Below are 10,565 nucleotides of genomic sequence, written 5' to 3' on the forward strand. Positions count from 1 at the left end.
GTATCTCTTTATATGTCTCAATCTCTGTGTCTACGTCTGTGTGTGTATGCGTAATTAGAGAATCTTAGTAACTTTTAAGGTGTTATGTTGCTAAGCTTTATTAGGAAATTGTCACACTAACCTGACTTGATTTCCTTGACTCTGTGTATATCATTCCTACCAATCCACGTGTAAATCATGCCAACCTAATTGTAATTTGGTTTCTCTTTGTGTACTTTTTCCATGTTGAATAATAATAGAGTAGACCTTGACATCAAATTTTGTTAAGCTGTGGTTTTTACAGATTTGTATTAAAAATATTTGCTTTCTAATATCTTTAGTGGTGATTCCTTAAGCAGCCGAAATCACACTTTCATGACACAGGTCAGAAAATGTGTACTGCCGAGGTACAAAAGAGCTGCTGCCATGCTTTTTCTGTGAAACACTGCTCCCAGAGAGATCAGAAGAGAGAGGCAGAGAGGTGGGCAGTTGGCAAGAGAAAAGGAAGGCAAGGGGTCTAGCATGACCAGGAGAGGAGCTGTTTCTTCTCAACCTCTTTTCTTTGCCAGCAGTAACAGCATCCTGGGAAGGCAGCTGCCAAGCCACCCGCGTGATCTGACATTTCCCAACATTTGCCCATAACTCAAGAGCAGCTCATTGCAGACAGTTGTTGATGGGAGAGGGTCAGCTGGGGGGAAGAGGAGCCATGCCTCCAGTCAAAGCCAATACTTACCCAGCAGTTGCCTCAGGAAGGGAATGAGGATGAGGTACACAAGGTGCATGCTGAGATCAATCCTCCTGCATGTGTGAGAGAGACTCAAAAACCCCACACATCCCTCCAAGACCCCGAGAGAGCAGAGCTGCTGGAAAGGACTCTGCAAGGGGAACAAAGAAGGAAATGGGAAGAGAAAGAGCTTGTTCTTAGCATGCCTGAAATGCCTGTGCTGTGGTCCTCCCTCCTCCAGCAGTGACACGTGTTGCTCCTGCAGCCAACACCTTCTGCCATTCCAAGGTGAGGGCTAAAAGCAGGATCAGCCTGCACCTGGTGACCAACCCCTCTGGCACATCCTCCTGTGCAACACCTTGGGAGTCTGTCCTTCCTTGATTGCCTGTGTCTCCTCTCTCTGTGCATCCTCAAGCCTTGGCTGGGTTGGCCTCTCCTGGCTTGTGCATGGTGTCTGGCCCAGAGCTCCTGTTAGCCCACCCCAAGGCTGCAGCTCTCACAAACACAGTGTCAACATCTTCAAACCCTTGCAGACACCAACTGCCCCACTCAGCCCCACAGGCACTGCGGACTTTCTCTCTCTAGCCAAGAAATAGTTAACTCAGGAATCAATACATGAAGTTCCCTGTTACCCGTCCCATCCCATCTCATAAATCAGCTTCTGAAGAGCTCATTGAGGGAAAAAAACAAACAAGAAACAGCCTTTGCCCTTGACCACAACCCTTCCATTCTCCAGTTCCACAGAACCACTTGTATCTGCATTTGTCCTCTCCTTACTTCTAGCCTTTAACAAACAAACCAGCCAAACTATTTTTACTCTTTCCATAGCAAAATTTATGTTGGACAGGACCTCTGCAGATCACCAATTCCACGTCCCTGCTCAGAGGAGGTCTCATTAGGTCAGTCTGGTCAGGGCTGTGTCTGTCAAGTCATGAAATGGGCCAAGGACAGAGCCTGCACAACATCTGTGGACAGTGCATTCCAGTGCTTGGGAATTTTCAGGGGAATATCAAAGTGAAAAAGAAAAAGAGTTGGTAATACTGAGATAAAATTTCCCAGCTTGCAAATGGTGTCTCTTGCCTCTCACCCTACCACGGTGCACTCTGAGAAGAGCCTGCATCCATCTTTTCAACCCCTCAGAGCACTTAGTTGTAGACACCCGTGACATCTTGCTTGAGCATCCTTTTCCTAAGACACCGTTGCCTCACGCTCGCTTAGTGCATTGTGTCCTCAAGCCCCCTGACTGCCTTGGGGGCTTCCACTGGACTCGTTCCCACATGACAGTTCCTTTCCTACACATTGAGGAGCCCCAGACTGAATACAGGACCCCAGGCATGGTCTCATGAGGGACAAAGAGAGGAGAAGTATCACTTCCCTGCGTGTGCGGGCTACACCTTTGCTAAGACATCTCAGAGCGCAGTGGGTCTGCTTTGCCACAGGGGCACACTGCTGACTCACCTGCAGCCGTTGGCCGCCAGGCATCCCCTGCCTGCCCAGCTGTCTGACCTGTAACCGCTGGCTCCAGCGCGGACCAAGCTACATCCAGAAGATGAAAGGTGTCTGTCCCCAGAGCAACTGGTTGCTCTTGACTCAGGCCTTTGGAGAACGATCCTGGTTTGTATGTTCGACCTGGACGAGCCCCATCCAACCTGACCTAGGACACTTCCAGCAATGGGGCATCCACAACTTCTCTGGGCAACCCATTCCCCTGTCTCCCTGTCACCCTTATAAAAAATTCCTTATGTCCAATCTAAACCTACTCTCCTTGAGTGAGGAGGTACCCAAACTCATTAGCTACCCATTAGCCCTTCTCCTGTCCACACTGGGACCAATAGTATTTGATATCTTCATTAATAACATTGACAGTGGGACTGAGTGCACTGTCAGCAAGTCTGCAGATGGCACCAAGCTGAGAGGTACAGCTGGTACTCTTGAGGGAGGGGATGCCATCCAGAAGGACCTTGACAGGCTGGAGGGGTGGGCCCATACGAACCTCATGAAGTTCAACAAGACCAAGCGCCCGGGCTTTCACATGGGTTGGGACAACCCCCAGCATCAGTAGAGACCGGGGGATGAATTGAATGAGAGCAGCCCTGCGAAGAAGGACGTGGGGATACCGCTGCTTAAAAACCTGCAATGAGCCGGCAATGTGCACTTGCAGCCCAGAAAGCCAACCGTATCCTGGGCTGCATCAGAAGAAGTGTGGCCAGCAGGTCAATGGCAGTGTTTCTCCCCTCGGCTCAGCTCTCATGACAGCTCACCTGGAGCACTGCGTCCAGTTCGGGGGTTCCCGATAAAGACAGACATGGACCTGTTAGAGCAGGCCCTCCAGGGAAGGGCCACAAAAATGATCCGAGGGCTGGAAGAGCGTCTTATGAAGAAAGGCTGAGAGAGTTGGGGCTGTTCAGCCAGAGAGGCTGAAGAGAAGGCTTCAGGGAGACCTCACTGCAGTCTTTCGATATATAAAGCGGGCTTAATTAAGAAGGATGGAGAAAGACTTTTTACCAGGGCCTATAGTGGCAGGACAAAGAGCGATGGTCTACCAGAGCAGCAAGTGCCGAGCTCACCAGCCAGCGATGGAAAATCCTGACACAGGCGTGCTTTCTACACGCATGGTACACATCTGTTGTGGCTGCCTGGTGGCCAACAATGGCAGCAGCTGGGCGAACCTGAGCAATGCTGCAGCTGTTTTCTGAGGAGCTTTCTGACAAACCCCTCTGGCTGGCACCTTGCTTCCTGATGGGGGACTTGCCGAGCACAGCTAGGAGCTGGACTCCCTCCAAGGGAGGCAGGTCACAGTGGGGGGGACCTGAATAAGGGCCTTCCAGGCCAGGTGAGGACCCTTGGAAAATGCCAGCCCTTCTGGGAGGCTCTGCGGGCACAAGGCTTGTCCTCCTGGTGCCTGTGCAGCGCTGGGCACAGCCTCCTGCCACCACTCCCGTGGCTCTGGAGACTGCCGTGGTGCTAAAAGCAGACGAGGAGACAGACCTCTCCAGCAGTGCAGCTCCACGAGCTCTAATGAGCCAGGTTAACTGACAGACAGCTTGCCTCAGGCAGTTTGAACTCTCCTCCTGATGCCACTTGCTAATTAATATGAGTTTGGCTTCTGAAGAGGGGGTATCTATCTGAAGGCAACTTCCTCAGGCCAGCTTCCGCCCTGGTGTCCCAGGCTCAGCATTTGCAGCTGCAGGGCATCTGCCTCACCCCAGACACACAACCCTTTGCTGCCGCGTGAGCGTGTCAGGGCAGCACCTCTCCCCGCACTGCAGCTGGAACTGGTCCCAGACCTCCATGATTGCCCTACGCTGATCACCAGAGATGGGCTGGAACTTGTAAAACTTAGGGATTCTTTTGACTTGTTACATGGGGAACCCCTGGAGCTGCAGCAATAAGGATGGTCTCTAGCTCTGCCTTTGCCTCTCATGCACCGACTTTGCATGTGAACAGGCTGAGTTTCCAAAAAAGACCCTGCAGCTTGGACCCCAATAGACCTTCTGTCTTTCCTGTAATGAGGACGCAATTGATTGAACTACTCCTGCCCAACCCACAAAAGCCCCAAAGCCCTCTGCTGTCATTAAATCCACCAGGGCTTGGAATCTCAGGGTGTGTGGGGAGAGGCTGTTCTTCCTCGCGTGCACCTGTGTGTGCCTGTGGGTGTATTTGTGCCTGTGTGCCTGCAGCTGTGTGTGCATTTGCAAACGCACGTGTGAGAGTGAGTGTCTGCCAGCGTGCGTGTGAAGAAGTATATTTGTGTGTGCCTGTGCATGTGTTGGTGTACGTGCACGTTTTTGCAGGTGAGCAAGTAAGTGTGTGTGGTGTCAGTGTGCGTGTGTGTGTCTGTGCGGGCATGTGTGTGTGCAGACGAGCACATACATATCTGTGCTTGTACACGAGCTTGCATATATAAATCTCCATGCAAGGGTGAGTGTGTGTAAGCACATGTGAACGCTTATGTGATGACAAGTCTCTGGGGTGAATGTGTGTGTGTGTGTGCAGGGGCTCCTGTGTAACTGGGTGTGCATACACATGTGTATTTACGTGTGCTGACGTGTCACAGAATCATAGAATATTTTGAGTTGGAAGAGACCCATACGGATCACCGAGTCTAACTCACTGCTCCTCACAGGGCTACCGAGAACTAAACCACATGACAGAGAGCATCGTCCAGACGCTCCTTGAACTCCGACAGGCTTGGTGCTGTGACCACTTCCCTGGGGAGCCTGTTCCAGTGACCGACCACCCTCTCTGTGAAGAACCTTTTCCTGATGCACCTTCACACCATTTCTACGCATACCATCACTGGTCACCAGAAAGAGGAGAACAGCACCTCCTCCTCCAGTGGCCTCCTTGAGGAAGTGGTAGACTGTGATGAGATCACCCCTAAGCCTTCTCTTCTCCCAGCTGAACAAACCAAGTGACCTCAGCCACTCCTCATAAGTGTTGCCCTGGAGACCTTTCACCACCTTGGTCACCCTCCTATGGACACATTCTAATAGTTTGGTGTCCTTCTTATGTTGGAAAGGTTTTATGTCCAAAACTGCACACAGTACTTGAGGTGGGGCCACAGCAGTGCAGTGTGGAGTGGGACAATCACCTCCCTTGTCTGGCTGGCTACGCTCTGCCTCGTCCACCCCAGGAGACTGTTGGCCCTTTTGGCTGCCTGGGCACACTGTTGACTCATATTCAACTTGCCATCAACCCCCAGATGTCTTCCTGCAGGGCTGCTCTCCAGCCTCACGTCCCCCAACTTGTATGTATAACCAGGATTACCCCGTCCCAGGTGGAGGATCCAGCACTTGCTCTTGTTGCATTTCATACGGCTGGTGATTGCCCAGCTGTCTAGCCTATCCAGTTCTCTCTGCAAGGCCTCTCTACCCTCGAGGGAGGTCCACAGCTCCTCCCAGCGTAGTATCGTTGGCAACCAATGTACATTTGATTCCTGCGTCCAGATCATTTATAAAAACATTGAAGAGGACTGGCCCTAAAATTGATCCCTGGGGAACCCTGGAACACGGACTGAACATTGGTAGAGAGTGGAGAGCAGAATAGTTGTGGGGAAGTTCTGCTGTTGTAATTGCTGTGAAGGGACAAGGAGTGGCATGCCTGTAGATTGTCCACCTTTGTTGGTGCTGTGATGGTGTTATCTTGATTTTGGGGTGAGAAATTCTTTCTGTTGATATCAATGAAGTTTGTGAACACTGTGGATTGTGTATGATGCATGTATATATTACCAGTAAGTCTTAAATATATGATTCACAGAGGTGAGGGGTGGAATGTCTTGGGTTTATGGAGCAACGTTTTAGTAGCAGGGGTCTGCATGGGTGGCTGCTGTGAGAAGATGCCAGAAGCTGCGCCCCCATGTTGGACAGAGCCAGTTCCAGCCGGCTCTAAGACAGACCTGCCACTGACCCACGCTGAGCCACCCAGCGACGGTGGTAGCACCTCTACCATAATAAATTTAAGAAGAGGAAAAAACTGTTGCACAACAGCAGCTGGGAGAGAGGAATGAGAATATGTGAGAGAAACGACTCTGGAGACACCAAGGGCAGTGAAGAAGGAGGAGGAGGAGTTGCTCCAGGTGCCAGAGCAGAGATTACCCTGCAGCCCATGGTGAAGGCCATGGTGACACGAGTTATCCCCCTGTAGCTTATGGAGGTCCACGGTGGAGCAGATATCCATGCTGTAGCCCACAGAGGAGCCCATGCCACAGCAGGTAGATGTGCCCTGAAGGAACAGGCTCTTGGCAGGATCCGTGGCCCCGTGGAGAGGAGCCCATGCCAGAGCAGGTTTTCTGGCAGAACCTGTGACCACGAGGCAGACCCACACTGGAACAGTCTGTTCCTGAAGGACTGCACCCCGTGGAAAGTACCCATGCTGGAGCACTTTGTGCAGAAGTGCAGCCCATGGGAAGGAGCCATGTTGGAGAGGTTCGTGAAGGACTGTCTCCCCTGGGAGGGATCCCACGCTGGAGCAGGGGAAGAGCATGAGGAGGAAGGAGCAGCAGAGAAAAGATGTTACGGACTGACCACACCCCCATTCCCTGTCCCCCTGTGCTGCCTTGTGGGGGGTAGTAAAGAAGACAGGAGCGAAGTTGAGCCCTGGAGGGAGGGAAGTGGTCGGGGGAAGGCGTTTTTAGATTGCTTCTTGTTTCTCATTACCCTGCTTTGATTTGACTGGCAAGAAATGAACTTAATTTCCCCAAGTCGAGCCTGTTTTGTCTGTGATGGTAATGGCTGAGTGGTCTCCCTGTCCTTATCACAACCGAGGAGCCTTTCATCTTATTTTGTCCCCCTGTTGTGTTGAGGAGGGGGAGTGATAGAGCAGCTTGGTGGGCACCCGGCAGCCAGCCAAGCTCAACCTATCCCGAACAGGCCATGATCCTGCTGGTCCAGCTTCACAGTAGAAATGGTCAACAGCGATCTTGGTGCAGAAAGGACACTGCAGCAGCAGAGCCACCTGGCATAAGATAACCACAAAGCCTACTGGCCATGCTCCTAGCACCGGCAGGAAGTAGACTTTCTTCGTCACAATAGCGTTTTTCAGCGATCAGTTTGCATACAGCGAAGTAACGATCGAAGGACGCGGCAGAGAAGCTCAGGAACTCAGTCATGCCCAGGAAGTAGTGGGAAAATGAAAGCCGGAAACACAAATGAGAGTCCTGGTCACAAGAAATGTCTCCAGCATCTAGGGGACAATGGTGGTGGCACAGCAGACCTCCGGGAAAGAAAGCCTGCACTGAAGAACTACTTCAGGATCCTCAGGGGCTGCTCAGTCCCCACAGTGACAAGGATGAGGCTATTCCCAGAACGCTTAGGAGACACATGGAGAACACAAAGACAAAGCAGGGCCACGTGCCACATGGGGAGGTCACCCTGCTTGACTACATTTGTGTTTCCCGTGGGGCAATGTACTGCCTTGTTCGCAACAGCTTTGTCAAGGCCAGAAGGAATCAGCTGCCCAGGCAAGAGGGAGGATGCAAAGGTGTGCTGGGGTAAATCCTCTGTCTCCGTTGGTGTCAGGGGAATGAAATCAACCGCTGCTGCAAAGCAAGGTAACCACTTCACCGCAGATCAAAGTCTGGCCCTGCCAGGGCTGAGGAGCAGGTGGGAGACCACAGTAAAAGGAACCTGGCAGAGCTCTGACAAATATTTCGGGTTTGTTGGAATGCACCTTTGCCGTGTAAGGGCTGACTCCCGTTGCAACCCGTTCTATGTCTGGTAGTTCGTGGGTGCGTTGCTTTCTTAATTGCCAGTTTCGAATGTCCAAGGGGCCTGTTAGCGGTAACAACAGCCTTGGGTGGAGACCTTGGTTCATGTCCCTGGGAGGGGAAAATACTCTGGGAACCTGTTCCCTCTGTGAGGCATTTCTGAGGTAACGCTGGCAGGCGTTTACTGACAGCCCAGAGGATGCCACGTCACGCAGAGCGCTCTGAGAATGATCTGGGGAGCAAGAGAGCCTTGCGGGGAACATCCTGTACCTGTCCCTGCCTTCACAGACCCTCTCAGTCTCCATATGCGGCACTGACCGAGGGCACCTGTTTGCTGCTATCAGGAGCACAGATCCACAGCAGCCATCAAAGAGAAGAGGTGCTGAGCCCAGGCACTGACTCCAGGGGGGACCCAGTAATGCCGGGGACATTGTTGGTGCTGAAATCATTGTCACTGCCAGTGCCGGTGCCAGACCTGGTACCAGAACCTGTGCGAGTACTACTGCCAGTACCAGTACCGGTGCTGGTGCAGGTACCGGTACAGGTGCCAATACCAGTACCGGTACCGGTGCCAATACCGGTGCCAGTGCCAGTACCAGTATCGGTGGAGTACCAGTGCCGGTGCCAGTGCAAGTACCAGTACTAGTACCGGTACCAGTACAAGTGCCAGTACCAGTACGAGTAGCAGTGCCTATGCCAGTTGTAGTACAAGTACCGGTACTGGTACCGGTGCCAGTACTGGTTCCAGTACCAGTACTAGTGCTGATACCAGTACCAGTACCGGTGCCAGTAACAGTGTCGGTGCCCGTACCAGTATCGGTGCCTGTACTGGAGCCAGTACCAATACCGGAGCCGGTGCCGGTGCCGGTGCCGGGCGGGGGAACCGCCCCGGGCCCTGGGTGGCCCCGGCGGGCAGAGCGGCAGCGCCCCCTGGCGGGCACGGCCGGGGCTGTGTCCTCTGCCCCGCTGCACACGCCCGGCCCCGCCCGCGGCGGTTCGTGCCCGGCCGCAGCCGCGGCTCCTCTCCCCGTGTCTCTCCCACGGCGCAGTAATACACCGCCGCGTCCCCGCGCCGGGGTCGGGCGAGCCACAGGGCGCTGGACCGCCGGTCTGCCGCCACCGACATTCGCCCCGGCGGGTCCCGCAGCTCTTTGGAGCCTTTAAGTCCCGACGCCAGGAACGCGGGGCCTCGGCCCGGGAGCTGACGGTACCAGAGGATGAGATCGTTTGACTGTATGCTGGGGTGCGAGCAGCTGATGCTGATACCGGTGCCCTCGGTGGTCTCTGCCGACGGCTCCTGCTGCACCTGGGCTCTGCCCGCAGCCACTGCCGAGACAGGAGAAGGAAAGCACCAAGATCACCACAGGTCACCCAGCTCGGATTCTCCCGGAGCAATCGTTAAGACGAGCGGCCGACAGACAGAGCTGGACCTGCTCGGCTGGGAAGATGTGCCCGTGAATGGGGACAGAGGGTGATCGGGCTGTGGGTGTGTGGAGCGAGGGGAGAAGGCTGGGGGGAATTTGGAATTGATGCGTGCAGGAATGGGATGAAAGTCAGATTCGTGGATGGATGGATGAAGAGGGGACGAGGAGACAGGAGAATGGCTGTGTTACAGTGCAGTGCAGAGGGCTGAGTGCAGAAGAAGAATAAACGCTGAGTGCACAAGGGGATGCCTGGGCGTACGGAATACTGGAGAGGTGCAGGAAAGCCAGCTTGTTCCTAGAGCTATGAGGGCTGCAGGAGGAGGGATGAGAGACGGTTCTGAGAGTAGGCAGAGGGGTTAGAGCTGGTAGGGGCCTGGAGAGCTGGGTAAAAAGAGGGGTGGGCGGACAGAAAAGAGAGGAAGAGTCGAGAGCAAAAGTGGGTCTTAGAGTGAAAGAGGGCTGAAATCAGGGCAACAATAAGCACAACAGGGGAAAGGGTGGGTGCAAGGAAAGACGGGGAAAGAGGGACGAGAGACGGCAGAGAGAAAAACGAGAGGAAAGAGGTCGTGGCGGGTCCCGCGGGGAACAACGCGGGCACAGCCCCGGCCCCCCACCGCCGCCGCCAGACCCACGCACCCAGGAGCACCGCGGTCATCGCCGCCAGCCCTGCACCCCGGCACCGCCGCATCCCGCCGCTCGGCCGCCCGCGCCTCGGTGCTACCCCCGCCAGCCCCGGCTCTTCTCTCCTTTCCTCTCCCGAACCCGCCCCTCTTCCTTTCCCCTCCCTTCCTCTCCGCTGGCATCCGGGGCTGAGCCGGGCGCCGGTGGCGGGGCCGGGGCGGGCCGGGAGCAGAGCGGGCTGTGGAGCGCGGCGCTGCCGAGCCCTGTTCCCCCCGCAGCACGGGCGCAGACCGGGGCGGGACGAGCCGCCGCCGCGGGGGCACCCGGCGCTGCCGTAGCTCCTGAAACCCGTCCGCAGGAACGGGTCGGGTGTTGCTGCTGCCCGGGGACAAGGCACCCCATAGCCACACCCAGCCCGCCGGGGGCCCCGCAGGCTGCCGCTGCCCTTGGAGCCGGTATCGCCGGCCGAGTGGCCCGTGAAAGGCCGGCAGCGGCCCCGGGAACCGCGGCTGGGAGCGCGCAGCGAGCAGGAAGGCGGTGCCGCAGGGGAGCGCGGCCGGAGCGGAGCTGCCCGCAGCGACACTGCGTGTGCAGGAGTGCGGGAGAGGCT

The 10,565-nt window shown here is 55.0% G+C and overlaps 1 protein-coding gene across 1 annotated transcript in view; it reads right to left on the minus strand.

Moving 5' to 3' along the window:
• LOC309413389 (T cell receptor alpha chain MC.7.G5-like) overlaps positions 1 to 9,249 on the minus strand; it is a gene marked incomplete at both ends in the record, with an annotated part of 252,930 nt that extends 243,681 nt beyond the window's left edge. The window contains one exon of the mRNA XM_082010509.1: positions 8,953 to 9,249. Coding sequence (XP_081866635.1) covers positions 8,953 to 9,249 — 297 coding nt within the window. The remainder of the gene's footprint in view (positions 1 to 8,952) is intronic.
• Positions 9,250 to 10,565: the final 1,316 nt, after the last annotated feature.

The sequence above is a fragment of the Phaethon aethereus genome (genome assembly GCF_964289735.1).
Source record: "Phaethon aethereus genome assembly, chromosome: 25".
Taxonomy (NCBI): domain Eukaryota; kingdom Metazoa; phylum Chordata; class Aves; order Phaethontiformes; family Phaethontidae; genus Phaethon; species Phaethon aethereus.